Genomic DNA, 21,746 nt, shown 5'->3' on the forward strand with positions numbered 1-21,746 from the left:
AAGTGCCCATAGAACATTTTCTAAGAGCGATCACAGGTTAAGTCATAAGCCTTAAAAATTGTAAGAAGATAGAAAACATACCTTTTATCTTTTCCAGTCACAATGAAATTAAACTAGAAATCAGAAAAAGAGGGGAAATAAGTTAATTCGCAAATACGTGGAAATTAAACAACACACTTTTGAACATCCAGTGGAACAAAGAAAAGATCAAAAGAGAATTAGAAAATTTCTTCAGACAAACAAAAATAAAAATACAACATAGCAAAAATATTTATGGGATGCAGCAAAAGCAGTACTAAGAGGGAAGTGTATGACAAGAAACACCCACATTAAAAATAATAAAAATCTCTAATAAATAACCTAGCATTACCTCTCAATGAAGTAGAAAAAGAATAAACTTAAAGTTAGCAGAGGGAACAGAATAAGGATTAGAGGAGTAAAAATTAAAGGAAAAATACAAAATGAATAGAAAAATGTCAACAAAACTAAGAGCTGGTGATCCTTCTTTTAGCCAGATGAATTTATAATCATTAAATTATACAAGTTTAGGTAAGTGTAAAAAATTTGGGAGCTTAAAACTTACCCCAAACTACTTCTAAAACAGAGTCAAATAATTGAACCTACTAAACTTTGTCATTGAGGAAAAAGTGTTATTTCAACTTGAGTTCTGCCCACTATTCTTGAGTAATATTGTGTACCACTAGAGAGAAAAGCATCAATTTTTATATAGGTATTAGAGGACAGTGTCAATTTATGTAGAATGGCTTATGCAGAATCTTTTCGGATTCTCTTCCACAAAAGGTATCAAGAGTGTTGGATTACATGTACCTGACTGATTTTCTGGATATAATGAATGCTTTTATTTAAGGGATAGAAGCAGCCACATAATAGAATAAGTTAAACTAAAAAAAAAAAAAAAAAAAAAAAAAAAAAAAAAAAAAATGAATTATGTAAAGAGCAGAAAAAGTGAAAATTAATAAACAAGATCTGGCGCTACCATTTGTTGTTAATTATCATAAGGGAGATTCTTGCATAGAAAATATTCAATATAATCCCACCAAGCCTTCTGCCCTTATGAGTAAAATGTAATTAATGGGTAAGATGATAAAAGTAAGTCCCTTTCTACTCTTAAAAATATTCATCAGAGGCCAGGCACAGTGGCTCATGCTTGTAATCCCAGCACTTTGGGAGGCCGAGGCGTGTGGATCACCTGAGGTCAGGAGTTTGAGACCAGCCTGACCGACATGGTGAAACCCCGTCTTTACTAAAAATACAAAAAATTAGACAGGTGTGGTCGGGGGCATCTGTAATCCCAGCTACTCTGGAGGCTGAGGCAGGATAATCGCTTGAGCGTGGGAGACAGAGGTTGCAGTGAGCTGAGGTCATGCCATTGCACTCTAGCCTGGGCAACAAGAGCAAAACTCTATCTTAAAAAAAAAAAAAAAATCCATCATACATATTTTGTAAATCTCTATATTCCCCACTCTGTGCATTTTCTTTATGTCCTCCGATATCCTGTTCATGGAGAAGACTGTTAAGGCAATTACAACAGAATCTTAACATGTGCCAAAAAAGCATCCAGGTTGTCATGTCATGTTTTTGAGACATATCCAATTAACTTAGCTGCAGGTCAATCTTTTGCTAAGGCACGGTTACTCTGACACTGGAACTTATATGTTTCAACTGGCAAGTAGGGAATATTCTTAGTAGAGACTGGAATAAAACACCTCTTCTCTGCTGGGATGAAAAGGATTAGAAGTGAAAGATGAAAAAGAAGCAGTTGATTAGGGTGGTGAGATGGTTCTGGGAAGTGAGGAAGCTGTATAAAAACAGGCTTTACTATGGCCCTTTGCTCTTTCATTGTGCTCCATAAAGGTAAACCTGAAGTATGGGCTCTACAGTAATAGTGAAAAAAAAAGCTTCCTCATTACTCTAGGAAGCACTAAAAGGATGCTTTTGTGGGTTCTGAACTGTTCCTTTATAATTCACATAGAATCCCAGGACGGCTCTATTCTCTCCTCTGACGTCCCTCTTTATTAAAGTGATGAGGAAGAAACCACATACATTTATGTAATTAAGGTTGATGTCAATTGCCTTCATTATCAGTCATACATGACTTGTGAATCTGCCAGATACATTTAGATTTATATGTATATAATCTCTCTTAAGACTTTCCAAATGTGAGTCTAAATTTTGGTTTTACAGGCTTCCAGAGCTCATGCAGCTTTTCCAGATTTCTTCAGGACTTCCACAGCAGAGTGGTGGGCCAGAGAAATTGTGGACTTTTACAATGAAAAGATGAAGTTTGATGGTTTGTGGATTGTAAGTAAACTTTGAACAATCTACGTTTTAAGTTATTTGTTGTACAGTGATTATGCAAAATTCATACTTGGCTCAAATAATGTCAATAAAATATTTTATTTGAGAACTAGTCCACTTTTTTCCCCCATAGAATTTTCTTATGCAAAGGACTGCTACAGTTTTAAAAATTAAATTTATGTGTATGGATGCTATTTCCTGGACTTTTTCAATTTGCAAAATTCAAAAAGCAAAATACCCTCTTATTATATATATTAATAAATACTTGTAAACATTTATTTTACTTTTACCTAATATAGGAATAAGTCTCAGGCTTAAATAACCATTAGTCCTTTGTATAAGAAATAAAAATTTCTTAAATTTGGTAATATTGTCTTTTAAAGTTTCTTTTTTGATGTAACCTTAAAATGTTAGTAGTAAAATTTTTATTAATGTATTTTTGAGATAGCAAAAAATAACTTACTTTGCTAAAAGTAAGTGCTTAATACAGAAAATGTGATGTAATATATTTCTGTTTCTGGAGGTGAAATTTTTTAATTTGTTGATTTTTCCAGGGTAAAGCGTTAATTTACTTATTTTTGAAATTGAAGAAAGCTTTATACAGCTGTCACCATGTGGAAATTTTGTGGCTATAAGATCTTATAAAGCATATATTTTGTTAAAAAATTCATGGAACATCTATGTTTATTACATGTATCAATTAGTATACTAAAAGGGATTCTCTTAAGTATATTCCTGAGAATGACATCTGGATCCAGAGAAAATTATCTGTTTTCAGGTGGAGGCAATCCATTTTAAATGGTAGCTTACTTATTTATTTAGATCATGATTCTTTTATATATGACTACTGAGATTCTGAGATATGTGCTCAATGGTGATACTTCTTGAAATTATCTGCATTTGTAAACTATTAATATATCTTGTAGTTTTAGCAGTAAAAGCAATTGGTATCAGGCTCAGGGCAGGAGTGGAGGGGAAGGAGATGATAAGGCACATGCTATTATAAAGCTAGGTCTTAAAAATATGAAAATAAACCTTTTTATAGGTATAATGAATAATACAGAGAAAATAGAACATTTTATTTTTCAAAAGGAAACTGAAAAAAGCGAACGAGATAAACTAATATAATTGAGATGTTTTATAATTTTGTTTGTTTAGGATAGTGAGTATATGTAACATTGTTCAAATATGCCAACCTACTTACTTTTTGAACTAGCTCTTTTCAGAATATATGTTGTAAATTTATTTTTTGTTTACCTTTCTCTGTCGTCTTTTTTTTAAGGATATGAATGAGCCATCAAGTTTTGTAAATGGAACAACGACTAATCAATGCAGAAATGACAAACTAAATTATCCACCTTATTTCCCAGGTACAATATTGTTGGTATGCCTTTGATATTATCATGTTGTTATTATTTAATAGGTATATAATATAAACATATATATATGTTAGATATATATAGAATGTAGGGATTAGGATTTACACACCCAACTTTCACTACCCACCCACACACTGGACCACACCTTAACCCATTACCAATATTGTTTAACACTATTTTGAGAAAAAAAAAAATCTACAAATATATGTTATCTACTCAAGCACAATTCTAAATTTGTTTGAATTTGTTATTTTGGTTGGCTTAATAATTTTCCCAAATTCAAAAATGTTAAATACTCTTTAAGATAAACAAATGAAATTATTTTGAAAGGATTTTTTTAAGTGTTTCTTTACTAAGGATAAGGGAAAGAATACCAACACTTCTCTGTTTACCTTTGACATAGAAGGAAATGAAGATTAATGTGATGTTTCATATTCATCATCATTCTCTTATGCAGGCAGAAAACATCACAAACTATTAGCATATAAAGTGATGGCAAAACTCTGGAAAAAAATCTTAAACTGAGAAAAAGTGAATCGAAAGGCAGTGTTACAACATTTGCCTAGCTCTTAAATTCTGGGCTTTATGATACCAAGTGAATTTTTAATAAGATTCTAATCAGTGTTTTCCACCTAAATGCACTAGAAAGAGTAGACATTGAGGAGTGTACTTATTTTCCAGGTTTTTATTAATTCATGTAATTCAGTTACAATTTCAGACCATTTAAGTTTATAATTAACTCATACAAAGTATACACATGGTTAAAATAAAAATAGCTATTATAAAACACTGATTAATATCTTTGCCAAAGAATACATAATTATGAGTTACACATTTCATTGTAGGGAACTGTATAACACATTAATATTTTTTCACTGATTCTTTCCAGAACTCACAAAAAGAACCGATGGATTACATTTCAGAACAATGTGCATGGAAACTGAGCAGATTCTTAGTGATGGAACATCAGTTTTGCATTACGATGTTCACAATCTCTATGGATGGTCACAAATGAAACCTACTTATGAGTAAGCAATGTTCTGAATTATCCCCTCGGACTCTTCTATTCTTTGGATCTTATATTTAATGCTATCATTTTAACCATCCCAACAATCTTCTCTTGTATCCCTTTACTTTCCAATTGTTCTCTGTAACTTCTTCCTTCATAGAATTTAGAAAAATTGTGTTTCTTTCTATCTAATTTATCTAAATATCTTTATTGTTATTATTCTAATTTTTATACTATCCCAAAATAAATCCTAGACCATTTGTCTTTTGTTCCTCATTATGTACACATTATAGTGTCTGGCAAATTGTAGGTGCTCAATAAATAATACTAATAATGTTAGTAAATGAGTTAATAACATATAATTTGATGTCATTAACACATAAAGCACCAAACGTTTGCCTAAATTTGTTATTTGAATTCATTATCAGGCCAGGCACAGTGTCTCACGCCTGTAATTCCAGCAGTTTGGGAGGCCGAGGCGGGCAGATCACTTGAGACCAGGAGTTCAAGACCAGCCTGGCCAACATGGTGAAACTCCATCTCTGCCAAAAATACGAAAAATTAGCCAGGAGTGGTGGTGCAGAGCTGTGGTCCCAGTTACTCGGGAGGCTGAGGCACAAGAATCGCTTGAACCTGGGCAGCATAGGTTGCAGTGAGCCGAGATTGTGCCATTGCACTCCAGCATGGCAACAGAGCAAGACTCTGTTTCAAAATAAAAATAAAAACACAAAATAAATAAATTTATTATTAGTAAATAAGAGCATTTTTAATGATCTTGAACTTCTGAAATATTAATGATCATACTAATTATCTGCATTTTTAACAAACATTTATGTAAGGCCAATGATGATGGAATACAGACCATTCACTGAAAATCAATTCTTTATCAGCACTTTCCAACACAAGTTTTGCAACGATTGAAATTTTCTGGCCAGGCACAGTAGCTTATGCTTGTAATCCCAACACTTTGGTGGGCTGAGACAGGAGGATCACTTGGGCCTAGGAAGTTGAGGCTTCAGTGAGCTGTGCTCCTACCACTGCATTCCAGCCTGGGCAACAAAACAAGAACCTGGCTGAAAAAATAAATAAATACATAGAAATCTTCTATAATCCTGGGTGCCAATGTGGTACTCACCAGCCATACATGGCCATTGAACAATATGTCTAGTATGACTCAGGAATAGAATTTAAAATTTATTTAATTTTAATTAAGTAATATAAAATAATTACATATGAAATAATAATTAGTGGCTACCATATTAGACACCACAGTTGTAGATCCCTGGCTTTTAACTACACATTATAATCACTTGGAGATTTTCTTCTTAAGTTTTAGATTTTTTTTTAAAGTGTCACGTGCACATAGTAGGTGTGCATATATATTGGGTAAGTGATATACTTTGATACAAACATGCAACACACAATAATCACGTCATAGAAAACAGAAGTATTTATCCCCTCAAGCATTTATCCTTTGTGTTACAAACAATCCCATTAAACTTTTAGTTTTCTTTTTTTAAGTATACAATTAAACTATTATTGACTATCATCCTGTTGTGCTATCAAATACTATATATTATTCATTCTTTCTAACTATATATACATATATGTATATATAGTACCCATTAACCATCCCTGCTGTATTAGTCTATTATCCCTCTTCCATAAAGATACTACCTGAGACTGGGTAATTTAAAGATGTTTATTTAAAAACTGGGCAATTTAAAGAGGTTGAATTGACTCACAGTTCTGCGTGGCTGGAGAGTCTTCAGGAAACCTACAATCATGGCAGAATGTGAAGGGGAAGCAAGGTGCATCTTACATGACTTTAGGAGACAGAGATAGTGACAGGAGAACTGCCATACTTTAAAAGCATCAGCTCCCATGAGAACTCACTCACTATTACAAGAACAGCATAGGGGAAACCACCCCCATGATGCAATCACCTCCCACCAGGTTGCTCCCTTGGCAGGTGGGGATTGCAATCCCTGATGAGATTTGGTGGAATCACAAAGCCAAACCATAACACTTGCTTTCCCCTTACCCCCACACAACCCTTCGTAGCTTCTGGTAACCATCCTTCTACTGTCTATATACATGAGTTCAGTGTTGTGTGTTTTTAAAATTTTTGCACCCACAGTAAGTGAGAACAGGTGAAGTTTGTCTCTCTGTGTCTGACTTAATTCATTTAACATTTAATGACTTCCAGTTTCATACATGTCATTGCCAGTGACACAATTTTATTCTTTTTTATAGCTGCATTACTCCATTGTATATATGTACCGTATTTACTTTATCTAATCGTCTGTTGATGGACACTAAAGTTGCTTCCGAACTTGACTATTGTGAACAGTGCTGTAATAAACATAGGACGGCAGATATCATTTTGATATATCTTTCTTTTGGATGCATATTCAGCAGCAGGACTGCTGGATTATATAGTAGCTGTATTTTTAGTTCTTTGGGAAACTTCAAACTGCTCTTCACAATGGTCGTATGAATTTACATTCTCACCAACAGTGAAAGAGCTTTTCCTTTTCTCCACAGCTTCCACAGCATTTGTTACTGGCTGTCTTTTGGATAAAAGCCGTTTTAACTAGGGTGAGATGATATCTCATTGTAGTTGTGATTTGCATTTCTCTGATGATCAATGATGTTGAGCACCTTTTCATATGCCTGTTTTCCATTTGTATATCTTCTTTAGAGAAATGCCTATTCAAATATTTTGCCCATTTTTAAATCAGAATATTAATAGTTTTTCCTATAGAGTTGTTTGAGCTCCTTATATATTCTGGTCATTAATCCCTTGTCAAATGAGTATTTTGCAAATATTTTCTCCCATTCTGTGGTTTATCTTTTCACTTTGTTGACTGTTTCATTAAGTCTTTATTTTTAATCTGTTCAGTCACTCTGTGTCTTTTGATTGGAGCGTTTAGTCCATTTATATTCAATTTCATTACTGATAAGTGAGGACATAACTCACATCATTTGTTATTTGTTTTCTGGTTGTTTAATGGTCTTCTCATTCCTCTTTCATTTCTTCCTATTTCCTTTTTCTCTAGTGTTATTTGATTTCTTGCTTTTTTTATATTTTGCATATCTGTTGTATTTTTTTCACTTGCAATTACCAGAAGGCTTGTTATTTTTAAATAAATTATTATTTAATTGTTCTCTTTTATAACCTAAGCATCTGAATATTTAAAATTTTTCCAGGCAGTTCTAATGAGCACACAGGGTTGAAAACTTCTGTTCTAACAAATAACTGAAGTTGATAAAAGAATAAAATGCATTTTGAAGTAAAGAGTATGGATAACATTTCTCGCTTAGTAAAACCTACTTATCTTATTTCTAGCAATTAACTCTTAATCAACTCAGAATAGATGAATGTATTACCAAAAATTCACTTGTTCACCAAATCCAAAAATAAAACACTAAGTTATTTTAAGAGTGAACAAACTGGCATTTAACAATGCCTTTTTATTGGGGCAAATATTACTTTTGATTAGTCCTTCTGGAACACAATATTGGGGCATAATTATCGACAGCTAAATTTACTTTAACTAAAACTGTAGACATTAAAAAGAACAAAATATTTAAAATTGATGATCTCATTGGCAAAAATTATGTGCTTTGAGTTGAAACTACGTAGCTTAACAAAAATTGAAAAAAAATAATTCCTCTCCACAGAAGACAGGAAATAAGTATACTTCTGAAGCACATTACAGAGTCAAACATGGTTCCTGACACATTGTGGATGCTTAGTAAATTTAAATAAATTCATCATTATCCTGTTATAATCACAGGTATCAAAGTTGTTTTGATAAGTTCAAGGTAGATACAGGTAAATTTCCAAATTGTCCATATGCGGAGATATTTAAAACATATGTAAGGTCCCTTTCCATTTTTAAGTAAAATTATGAGGAGGAAGTCAGCACAATCTTCCATAGAATATCCTTGAAAATGAAATCAATATACATATACTTATTAGTGCTAATTTTGCTCTTGTTCATAAAATTTTTCAGTGCAAGTTTCAACCACATTACTTAAATTGAGCAGATTAATTGGATTAAGTATTAAGTAGCCTAATTTATACAGCCTTAAATTTTTCATGTTTCAGATACTTTCTTAATATTTTAATTTTTTCAGTTACAAAAAAGTGTTGAACTCAGAAAATTTTAGAGACTAATTATTAATCACATGTATAAAAACCTTGACAAATGTAAAAGAATACTATAAATAAGGTACATGTTACATGTAAACACATTATGAAGAGTAAAGTCTTTCTGTTTATCAATGAGGAAAACTGAACAAATTATAAACACACTTTTTTTTCTCAAGTTATACAGACCACAGCATTTTGGTTTTTAGTGACATATTTTCTGTCTTACAAACTGCCACATATTTGACATTTAGTTATTTCTTGACATACTGTGCTCTTTCACTTAACATGAAACAAACAAGAAACCCAACAAAAGAAGAGATTGCATGGATTCAGAAATGGGATTTAATCAGCTTGAGAAACTACAAATAGTTTTACAGAAAGAATCATGGACACCAATGGCAAATAGAAAAAACTTCATATAGAAATCCCACACCAAAAGTTTTGAGTCTTCAGTTGCTCTTGTCTCTTGTAATTTAAAATTCAATGTTGTACTGAAATAAAGCCTATTCTTTAAATGTAGAAAGAAATACATTTAAAAATCTACTTTAAATTATGGGTTTAAATTTCAGACAAATATTCAAGGATTATGTAACTACACATATATTTTCATTTTTACCAATAGCTTTAAAGATGTTAGGGATTAGTACACACTATTCATTAGAGGGGACTTGGAAAATTAAATGTCTTTGACTCTCTCTGAATGCTTAGGTTGTGTTTAAATATATAATTTTTAAATAAGTGCCCAAGAGTTTTATAATCGTAGAATGGAATGGAAAAAGTCAATAGTTATAAATTATTTTTGCAGATATTCCTATAAACGGGGATAATTTGCAACTTGGAAAATTACATTGCTTTGCTATATTTAATGTAACTTTCTGGAAAAAATAAGAGTGTCTTTTTGAAGTGGGGGAATTGTAAACTATAGGAAGTGGTCTCTTGTATTTTTTTTTTTAATAAAAACTAGTCTATGAAAAACAAACACAGTATACCTCACCTCTTCACTAACGTAGAAGTTACTTTAGTTATAGCTGTAACTTTCTATTAATCAGCTGTATATCTCCAGACCAGATAGTAAATGCATGTCTTCTAGACATTAGATTCTGAATGATATAGATGAATGGAACATTGATACAGTTTGTATATCAAAATGTAAAATTTGAATTTTATAGATATGAATCTATAAAACTCTTTCCATTATATAGTCTTTCACATTGTCTTCTTACTAAAGAAAATTTCAAATTCCATTAATTTATTATACACTAAAACGCGATGAAAATATTTTAACCTACAAAATACTTGTTATCCAATTTCAAAGTTAAAACAGATATTACATTTTCTGATCTAATGGTGACTATTTGAAATGTGAATTGGGAAAATACATATTTCTAATAAATACTAAATACATAATACTAAATATATTGCCTTCAAAAATAATTCAATAATATATCCTTGATTTTTCAAAGAGTTGTTTTCATAAAATTGAGGATAACAATTCTGTAATAATTTCGTTTCTCTACTATACACCAGTCTATATTCTAAAATAATTTAACACTATCCAGTCATGAGATAGAAGTGTTTGGAAAATGTTTATAAATTGATATCATCAGTAATTAAAGATAATAGTCAAGTTAATTAATTTAACATTTTTTTTAAGAAACTATGACTAAAATAAAGATACTCATTTATTGTTGGAAGCTTAAAAATATGTTTAAAATTTTTAAATTTAATATTCTCTTCACATATTTCATTTTTGTAATATACATGTAGAGTTTCTAAATTGTTTTACTTCTATAAAAAACTGTTTTATAATAATCAAAGATATATTCTAATTTTTAAAATATATTTCAAGAAAATGCTCATGTAGGCAATAATAAACACACAACAAAAATATCTCTTTCCTATAAGCTGAACTCTCCAATGTCAAGTGGTAACAAAGAACAAGCTCCCTGGCTTAAAGGTGTTTCTCAAGAATAACTTAAACTAAGTTAATTGTGACTGAGCAATTTGTAAAATTGAAACAATGTTGGAAATAATTATAATATATTTACCATGTTTGAAATTTGTATCTTTAGTGGTGCCAAATAAATATTCTGTGTGAGGGTTTACAGAGGAGATTCCTCTTATATAAGAGGTTAGAATACCCTTAAGAGAAAATTATTATGAAAATACTTCATATATTTTATAGTTTTAATTTACAATTAACAATAGTAAATATGGAGCACATTGTGATGTTTTCATACATTATACAGTGTGAAATGATCAAATAAGGCTAATTAGCTTATTTATCTTCTCAGATATTTATCATTTATTTGTAGTGAGAGAATTTAAAATTCTTTTAGCTATTCTGAAATATACAATATATTATGGTCACTTTGCTAAATTTATTCTTCCTATCTAACTATAACTTTGTACCCATTGTGTGAAACTACTTTATGTAGTATCCTTATCAATCAGAAACCTGAGAAAGCATATATTCAGCTGTTAATTTAAAGCATCAGTAAATAATTTTTGCAAGTGTAAGGTATATAATAGACAAAAAAAAGAAATTCTTCAGAAACGTAATTTTCTTGCATATGAACACATTAAGAATTTGTGACAACCCTGTCCTTGTAAATAATTTTTATATTAAACAAAATTTTGTTTGCAAACTAAACTCCAAAAATACATTTTCATATAAATTTATAGAATTATCACCAATTATTACTCTTCATATTATATATTTATTTCTTATTAAATTTCAAAAAATGCATGTAGTGTATATTTAAAAGATTAATATTCCTAAATGGCACTTTTATATTTGTTATGAAAAAATAAAGCAGTGAAGATCATTTTCTTTTTTTGGTCTTCTAAAAGAGTGACAATTTAGAAGTAGAAAGTTTTAAGTTGACTAACATAATATTGCCTTTATTAGCAAACGATGGTTTCATATATTATGTCTGTTTAATACATGTTTAGTTTCCTGTACTTTTGACTTGAGACATTTGTTAATTCCAAAATTTCTTGAGCTTACATGCCAAGAATTGTATTATATATAAGGGATGCAAGGAAGACTAAAGTATCGTGCTTGATTTTAGGAATCTCACGGTGTCATGGAAGGGGCTTTATATATATACAAACACTGGGATCCAGCAGTAACAAGGAAATGATTCAATGCTGTTGATAATGTGTTAGTTCCCAGTAAAGTCTGCCTGATTATGTCTTTGTGGTATCTTCTTCTAAGATAGTTCTGTAGCTCTAATTCATGTTCAAATTATTTGAGTAATATAAAAATAAAATTTTTATTTCCAACTAATATTAGAGTAAAATGTTATTAATACTCATATAATGTAATCTCAGTGTTCAGTCAGAGAGAAAGACAGAGGGAAAAAAAGGGAGATAGAGGAAAATAGATGCAGATGATATAAAATAATTATTGCTTTTTTTCTAAAACTAGAACATATTTTAACATGCATGTCATGAAATTAATTATCCAAAGACTGAGAAGGGAAATAAATCATATGATTTCATTTACACAACCCATTCTGTTGAGAAGATCTTACTTCCAATAGATTCTACACTTGAAATAGATCAATTAGTTTTAGTTTTAAGACCCAAGAATATTTTGTTCTCATCAAATTAACCCTTTAAAGCAAAGAGTATGATAGTAGGCATTCTCTGCACAGTAATATGTACATTAAGTGTTGATATGTTACAGTTGAGAAGGATTGGAGCAACGAATAATTAGAGCATAGGCCTTTATTAAAAATACATTAAAGTAAAATAAAACCTTGATGTGATGAATTTGTTGATTTCATTCAATTAATAGTTGATTTAACTTGTATTCATTGAAGGAATATATAAAGGCCTCTTAATACCTGCATGTCACTCTGGTAAATGTTGGAAGGGAAAAAGATGTCCTTTATGCTTCTGAGGATTTTATAGTTTAATGAGAGAAGACAAACTTGTCAACAGCCAGTTGTAATAAGAGATAATATAAGCACCACGAATCACTATTTTTTTTACAAAGTAGTCATAAGTAGATATATTTGGAGAAAATATCTCGTGTAAAAACTCAAAAATACTTCTCCACTATATTAGTGCATTGCAGAGGACAACGGGAAAAAGAGGGATTGTAATTTCTCGTTCCACATATCCTACTGGTGGACGATGGGGAGGACATTGGCTTGGAGACAACTATGCACGATGGGACAACATGGACAAATCAATCATTGGTAAGTGAAAGTCACCATCTTTATTATTATTTTGTGTTTTCTATTAGATATTCACCTTTGCTGATGCTAGGTCATAAAATTTGTAAGTCCTCAGAATTTTGTTCTTCACATCATACTTTATGGCATAGAGCATCAGAAAAAGACAGTGGGCCAGGAAGCTGGATGAGGGTGCTGTGCAGAAACTAATGATCTCCAACTAGTTTATTTTGAGGAAATACTGTCATTGTTTTTGGCCTCAGATTCCTTGCCGAAAAGGGCAGGAGCTGGCAAAGATAACATCTACAGTCAATAAAGAAAAATGACTAGAAATTCTAGATTTCATGGCTATTACTGAAAAGTCAAAAAATAACAGATGCTGTCAAGGTTGTTGAGAAAAGCTGACACATATACTGTTGGTGGTATTGTGAATTAATTAAACCATTGTGAAAAGCGGTGTGACGATTCCTCAAAGAGCTAAAAACAGAATGACCATTCAACCCAAAAATCCCATTAGTGGTTATATACCCAGAGGAATAGAAATTATCCTATCACAAAGACATGCACAGGAAGGTTCATTACAATACTATTCACAAAAGACATTCTTCATCAAAGACATGCAATTCATCAATTCACTATTCACCAAAGACATAGAATCAGCCTAAATGCCCATGAATGGTAGACTGAATAAAGAAAATGTGGTACCTATACACCATGGAATACTATACAGCCATAAAAAACAAGATCATGGCCTTTGCAGGGACCTGGATGGAGTTGGAGGCCATTATCTTAAGCAAACTAACACAGGAACAGAAAACAAAATACCACATGTTCTCACTTATAACTGGGAACTAAACACTGTGTACATATGGACACAAAGAAGGGAACAACAGACACCAGGGCCTATATGAAGTTGGAGTGTGAGAGGAGGGTGAGGATTGAGTAACAATCTGTCAAGTACTATGCTTAGTATCTGGGTGACAAAATAATCGGTACACAAAACCCCTGTGACAAGCAAGTTACTAAATAATACACTTGCAAATGTACTTCTGAAACTAAAATTTAAAGGATTCTAGATTCTAGGGAATACAAATCACTGATAGATGCTAAAAAATGAAACATTTCGAAGCAAATTTGAAAAGAAATTTGTGACAATAATTGAATAAGTGCTAAATCAGACATTATCATTTTAATAGGGAAATAGATACTTTTGTGCTTTATGTTTAGTCTTAAAATTTGTTCACTGTTAATAAATAAATTCAAGGAAAACAATTAATTCTTAGAAATATTCCTTTAAAATAAGAACTCAGAAATCACATTCATTCTATTTTACAGAATTGATTACTCCTTAGAGGATTTTGTTTAATAAGGATGATTCAATTTGTTTCAAATGATAGTCTGAAATAAATTTAACCTATAGTTCAATAAGACCTATAGTTAAATGACTGCAGAAATAGCATCTTTATTTTCAAAAATGAAACTGTGGACACCACTTCCTTCTCACAGTATAATGTGTTTATAATGTATTTGTTCTCTGAATATGTCGCCTGGCAAGTGTCAAGGAAGCTTATAGTATCTCATTTTTGTAAATATCACTAATGCTACAAAGTCAAAATGTATTAGCATTATGAGAAGCATTATGAGATAATTACATTCATAATCTGAAAAATGTTTCACGTTTGGATGTTGATATTAAAAAGAGAACATCTTCATAAGTAGAAATAAAAACCAATATTAAAATACATGAAATAATAACTTTCTAAGATATGTTTTCTAACTTTTGTAGGTATGATGGAATTTAGTCTCTTTGGAATATCATATGTAAGTAGTTTTATTCCTTTTATCTTCATAAATTATAAATATTCATAAACTATTCAAATTTAACTAAATATAGCAATGTATTTTAGACTGGAGCAGACATCTGTGGTTTCTTCAACAACTCAGATTATCATCTCTGTACCCGCTGGATGCAACTTGGAGCATTTTATCCATACTCAAGGAATCACAACATTGCAAATACTAGGGTATGTAATTACTACATTTACTTTCAATATTTTCTTACTTGGGCTACTCTTCATTATACTCTAGTGTACATGGCCTATTTAGCTGGCATATTTATTGATGTTATATATAATTTTGGAGTAGTGAGGAAATTCTCTGGAGGAACTTTTTTTGAGTAACTGGAGAGCAACAGACACCAGGGCCTATATGAAGTTGGAGTGTGAGTAACAATCCTCACCCTCCTCTAAAAATTATGGAAAATTATGAACAGTTAGAGCCAATATCTAAATAAGCACTAAATTTCATGATGCTGATTTTCAGTGAAGAAATGCAGAGAAATGATAAATTAGCAAAATGCACATGATGGAAAGGTTAAAGACAGAGCTGGGCTTTAAAAGATGTGTTCTGCCTATAGTAAATAAATGGCAGAGCTCATGATGTGCTATGAAATCCATATGGCCCCCCTACTGGAAAGGTGGGTAGAAATACAATAGGATTTATTTTAGAAAATGCTGAAATACAAGGATTGTACGCAGAATGGAACCACATTTTGAAAGAATTTGAAAGTTGGACAATAGAGACATAACTTGATGACACAGTAATATCTCAACAGGAAAATCTGCTGTCAATAATGCAATTTAGAAAGCTGTAAAGCTTGGACAGAGATGCTTTATTGAGAGTATACCATTTCATATTTACCAAGTCCTTGCTCCAGTGGTTTATATATTCTAAAAAGGGATATAAATAATAGACCATTATATATGTAATAGGTCAGATACAAATAAATGTCTATAAGGGAAAAATATATTAAGCTAAAGTGATGGAGTTTTACAGAGATTCTGCTTTAGGAAAAGTGTTCAGAAACATATTAAATGAAGAAATACTAGAGCGGAGATGGGTGTGGGGAACAATAACCAATATAAATATATGGAGAATTCCACATGGAAGGAACAAAGTAAAATACCCAAAGATTGTAATGTGGTTGGAGTGTTTGAGGAAAATTCAAATGCAGAAGGAGGAAATGACTGAGGAAGTATTTCTAAATAAAACTCTAGAGGACAGAAACCTCTACTTAAGTTTAACTATGAGTTGGTACAAATGAACTGTTGAAATGTATTACTCGAATTATATGGTTTATAATTAGATGCTTGTGTATCAACATGTTAAAACTAAAATTATATCAATGAGGTCAGTAAGCAACAGATAATGATTTTTGCCATTTTTCTTCTTCTTTTACTTTGGAAATATCAGTAATAAGATCACATATAGTTTAATTGTTCTTGGATCATTTTTACTTTCAAGGTTTTCTGTATTCTAATACTGCATATAACAGCTATGACAGTAAATTTTCATTCAAACTTTCTTGCCCCTGAAAATACAGAAAAATTGGAATCATCATCGATATGACACAACTATAAAGGGCCCCAGTCATGCTGATGTCAATGAAAAACATTTAAATGTTACCTCGAGCTTTGTGGTAGCCTTGTTTATTCCCCTGGTGCAAATCAAAATATAAAATAGTAATAACTTTTCTTGCCTATTATTTTTAAACTAATATGTGCAAGAATTTTTTTGTAGACTTTCAACCTTCCACTCTAAATCTTAGACTAAAAATTTTCATCTTTTGAGCTGGAGTGTGCATTCCAGAGAATACTCAGGCATGTTCTTTCCTTTCATTCAAATTTATGCCTTCTCTTCTATCAGTTTAGTACCACAATCTGTTCATTTCTCCTGAGGACCCACAATGTACGTGGTCACCATCATTTGCTCTGCTTGTCTGTGTTTATTTCAATTCACTTTGGATAACGTATCATTCCATTTCTCTCCTATACTTATCACTCTAACACTGACTATCACCTAATTGACAATATATTTGTCATCTATTAAAATGTGAACTTTTCTCTGGATATGTTCACTTAAACTAAATCAAGCCATGGACTTAATTTGAATTTATCTTATTAAAATATTGTGTACCTTTTCTCTTTATCATGTGACAGAAATATTATTGCATAATATTTTGGGGAGAAAGTACATAGCACATGACAATAAATTAATATCATTTCTTTTTAGTTCCTCAAATATGAATATTATGATTTAAACAAAGACAAAAGTTTATAACTATGTTATTTTGCTTTGTTTCAGAGACAAGATCCCGCTTCCTGGAATGAAACTTTTGCTGAAATGTCAAGGAATATTCTAAATATTAGATACACCTTATTGCCCTATTTCTACACACAAATGCATGAAATTCATGCTCATGGTGGCACTGTTATTCGACCCCTTTTGCATGAGTAAGTACAAAGTTTGTTTTCTCTTATCACAGAGAGATACTTTTCATTTAATTTGTCCAATGATCTCTTATAGTGCAATATAAAACATTTTAGATTGTTAACTTTTCCATTGTTACATTAGCATGCATTTTTGATTAATAAAGCATTTACACAAATATGTCCATTAATAGTCTAGCATAAACCATTGAAGAATGAACCACATTCATTAGTCATTAAAAATTAATAATTCTATTTCAGAATAATTACTGTATACTAGGTATTGTTCTACATGCTTTGTATATGTGTTTACATTGAGTATTCTCAACATTTGTAGGGAGATAAGTAATGCCCCACATGATTTAATTAATCAAGGTTTACTGCAGTTATGTAATCTACTATATACAGATGTCTGACTGGAGACCATCTCACCTTTTCCTTGATGTATCCCAATAAGATATACAAGAACAGTGTCAATATCAGCCTTATAAATTTGTTTTGGATTAACCTCTTAAAAAGCTCAAACTTATATATGACCAAACCTTAAAAATTATATTTCATGGAACATATTTGCAAAAATTTTTACCCACTTTAAGTTGAATACAGCAAATTCTTATTGTAGATATCACAAAAAGCAAAACATGCAATCCAATATAAAAACAAAAAAACCTGAATAATCACAGTATATTTAACTTTTTGAGCACCCTATATTACTAACATAATTGAATGAGCTGATTTGTTAGATTTCACTATTGATAAGCGCATTTTAAAAAGGCAAATATTTACCTAAATTAAAAAAAAAATACCCAAAGTAAATTTACCAAATAAGTTAATTGGTATGCCTTCTCTTTTGATGACAGGATAAGTGATCCAGTTTTCCTAAAACAACAACAAAAGATTCTTTCTGGATTCAAATTATGTTCTGGTTGCTTTATTAATTTGTCATCTACCATAATCCCTTCTTTATTTCTGATAACATTTTATTGATCTCCTTTTTATTTACAGACTTTACCCTTTTTGCTATTCCTATTTACCTCCCAGGATAATCAGCGTATCAGCTCTGGGTTGAGTCACTAGTCAGAAATATTATTATTAACTATACAGACTGTTGTCCTGTTGAGAATACCTGAGTTCCTACTTTCATGAATTTATGGAGGAGTAAGCCCAGCTTTCCAATTCAGCATTAATCTCAGCTTTTAATAAGGCAAAACAAAACCACAGCAAAAGAACAAACAAATTTTAAGAAATAACTTTTCTTTTTCATTTCAATTGGAGAAGAAGGCTCTTAAAACATTAAAAAAAAAAAAAAAAAAAAAAAACTTTTGTTTTTCCTAGCCATTTATATCTCAAATTCAGAAATCCATTAACATGTTACAGAGCCTTTAGGAACATGTAAATCTACTATTCAGAGAGTTTATTAAGTAGGATAAGCAAACTATTTTTAAAATTAATGAATTAAAATTATTATAATATGTCTCACAATTTTCTTCGAGTGTTTTTAATATGCTTTTTAACTTGTTGATCATATACTAGACAAAGTTAATATTTGTACCTCTATTAGTTCTCTTCCAAAGTAATTTCTCATTTAGTTGATGTTACATGTCCATCACAATTCTCTATTTTCTCAGGAAATTTAGTCATAGTCTAGATTTACTCATAAAGTATTATACTGCTGCACATTGTACTATTACAATCCAACTGATACATTTTTAAATTTTTTTGTCATTTTGTTTTTATTTTAATCCAGAAAAGTCTATAATACAAAATATGATTTGAATAATGATTTTATGGTATTCAGGAGAAAGTTATTTGTTTTAATTTAATTATTTGTGATAATTTTGTCAAGGTTCTTTGATGAAAAACCAACCTGGGATATATTCAAGCAGTTCTTATGGGGTCCAGCGTTTATGGTTACCCCAGTACTGGAACCTGTAAGTCCTACCACATATTTTTGTTTACAAAATTTTATTTGGTTTATATACAATTAATGGCTATTTATTTACATTCCAGTATGTTCAAGTTGTAAATGCCTACGTCCCCAATGCTCGGTGGTTTGACTACCATACAGTAAGTATTTAAGGTATTCTGGGGAATTGACTAAACAGAAATGGGTAATTGTTTGGTCCCAGCCTTTTCATTAATGGTGTGTTGGATTTACTTTCCACTTAAAAAGAGTGGAAAGTAACATTTCTGGTAAATTATAACTGAACTGGATTAACCCACAGTGAAAGAGAGTTAATTTATTCTGCTGCACTTTGTTGTGTAGTCATTGATTTATTTTAGCAAATAAACATGGTAATTACACATTACACACAAAAAGATAATTGCCTTTTATTGGATATGTAAAATGATCATTAAAGTTAGTGCAGTCCTTCCAAGAATAATGTACATAAGTCAAGGAGAGCTTTTGTGACCTTTCAAAAATCCACACACTTTAGGCATGTGAGCTCCACAAAAACAACACTATAAATGACTTTCAAAGCTATCATAAAGACTTATATTTAACTAGATTCTAAAGATATACTTTTAAAAAATAAATTCCACTGTGTATATTTAAGGTATACAACATCATGTTATGAGATACATATATATATATAGAGAGAGAGAGAGAGAGTAAAATGGTTACGACAGTGAAACAAATTAAGATTTTCTGAATAAATGTTAATTTTTAAATTCAAAAGTGTATCATTTGATTTTTTTAAATGTATATCCTCAAGTACCAATGTTGCTGATGATTCCACTTCCTGCTCCACCTGTTCTTCTTTCCATCCCTTTCATTTCCAGGGCGAAGATATTGGTGTCAGAGGACAATTTCATACATTTAATGCTCCTTTTGAGACAATAAACCTACATGTCCGTGGTGGTCACATCCTACCATGTCAACAGCCAGCTCAAAACACATTTTACAGGTAAGTGAACTGTTTACAAAGCTCAGGTTAAATTATGAGATACAACATGCTAGCATTGTTAAGAAATAGAAAAGGTTTGAAATTTTACCCCATTGCCAAGCTTCTACATTGCCTCAGTACTATGATTGCCAGGTCAGAGACAAAGGTGTTTGTGGTTTATGACATAGCAAGAAACAGGAACTTTATCTTAGCATCAGGTTTTCTTTTCCACCAAGTCCCATGGGGATGACATGGAGAGGCCCAGGCAGGCGTTGCACATGTAGGAGGTCTATGTCACAAACAAGAAATCCCAAGTTTAGGAAAACAGTGTCTTTAATAAGACTACAAACAAATCTGTCCATTATTTGTTTTGAAAAAAAGATTATCTTTTTTATATTGGACAGTAAGAAGAAATATTAAGAATTTTTTTTAAACCCTGCCATTCAATGCTATTCACTTTTAAAACATCCCTGAAAAGACAGCTCAGAAGACAGGCTGTCAGTGCCTCTGCATATGACATACAAAAATGCAAGAGACCCATGGAAAACTGTCTTCCAACAGGATATTTCCTCTTAAAGTAAGAAAGCTTCCCAGATTAAAATATAAACTAAACCTTTATGATCTATCTATAATATGCAGAAGTAATGACAAATTAATGTCTTATATTTTCAATGATTGCCTCAACAAGGTTTTACCCTACTTTTCTGCTTCTGACATGTGGAAGATCTAGTATTATGAAGATCATTTTATGAAAACATGAAATATTGATGAACTTTTTTTTAAAGACTTATTTTTTAGAGCAATTTTATAGAGCAAAATTGAGAAGGTCCAGAGATTTCCCATTTACCCTCTGCTGTCTCACACGCATAGCCTGTCTCATTTTCAACAACCCCCGTAAGAGTAGCACATTTGTTACAGTCGTTGAACCTACACTAACACTTATCACCAAAGACTATAATTTACATTAGGGTTCACTGTTGATGTTGTAGATTCTCTGGGTTTAAACAAATATATGACGACCTGCAGCCACCACTGGTGTCATTTAGAATTGTTTTACTCCCCTAAACATCCTTTATTTGCCACCTATTCATCGCTGTTTCAACCCATGGGAACCACTGGTATTTTACTATCTCTATAAAATTGTATTTTCCAGAATGTCATATAGTTGGAATCATACAGTATGTAACCATTCAATTTGACTTTTTTCACTTAGCTATATGCATTTAAGGTTCCTCCATGAGATACCTGGGTTGTATCTCATTTCTTTTTAGCACTGAATAATATTCCATTTGATGAACCTTTTTATAAACTTTAAGTCAGTATAGCTTGGAGATGTCCCTTTCTTTTCCATTAATTTTCTGTTTCCCTTTCTTTGCCTCTCTTTGTCTGTCTTGTGATATATTTCCTGACTCATTATAGTCCATGAAAATGTAGACATTCACAGGCAGTATCACTACTCCATCAAACTACTAAGTGTCCTGCCATCCAGAAGGAACCAGACCTGTTTTTTTCTCTTTTCTTTCCTTTTTTTTTT

At 31.4% G+C, this 21,746-nt stretch overlaps 1 protein-coding gene across 1 annotated transcript in view; it reads left to right on the plus strand.

Annotated features, from left to right (window-relative positions):
- Positions 1-21,746, plus strand: part of SI (sucrase-isomaltase (alpha-glucosidase)) — a 109,985-nt gene that overhangs the window by 77,405 nt on the left and 10,834 nt on the right. The window contains exons 35-44 of the mRNA XM_011974244.1: positions 2,206-2,322; positions 3,602-3,689; positions 4,588-4,726; positions 12,947-13,080; positions 14,843-14,877; positions 14,964-15,080; positions 17,200-17,348; positions 19,171-19,255; positions 19,335-19,391; positions 20,109-20,233. Of these exons, the coding sequence (XP_011829634.1) occupies positions 2,206-2,322; positions 3,602-3,689; positions 4,588-4,726; positions 12,947-13,080; positions 14,843-14,877; positions 14,964-15,080; positions 17,200-17,348; positions 19,171-19,255; positions 19,335-19,391; positions 20,109-20,233 (1,046 nt within the window). The remainder of the gene's footprint in view (positions 1-2,205; positions 2,323-3,601; positions 3,690-4,587; positions 4,727-12,946; positions 13,081-14,842; positions 14,878-14,963; positions 15,081-17,199; positions 17,349-19,170; positions 19,256-19,334; positions 19,392-20,108; positions 20,234-21,746) is intronic.

The sequence above is a fragment of the Mandrillus leucophaeus genome, unplaced genomic scaffold (assembly GCF_000951045.1).
Source record: "Mandrillus leucophaeus isolate KB7577 unplaced genomic scaffold, Mleu.le_1.0 Scaffold1009, whole genome shotgun sequence".
NCBI classification, from domain to species: domain Eukaryota; kingdom Metazoa; phylum Chordata; class Mammalia; order Primates; family Cercopithecidae; genus Mandrillus; species Mandrillus leucophaeus.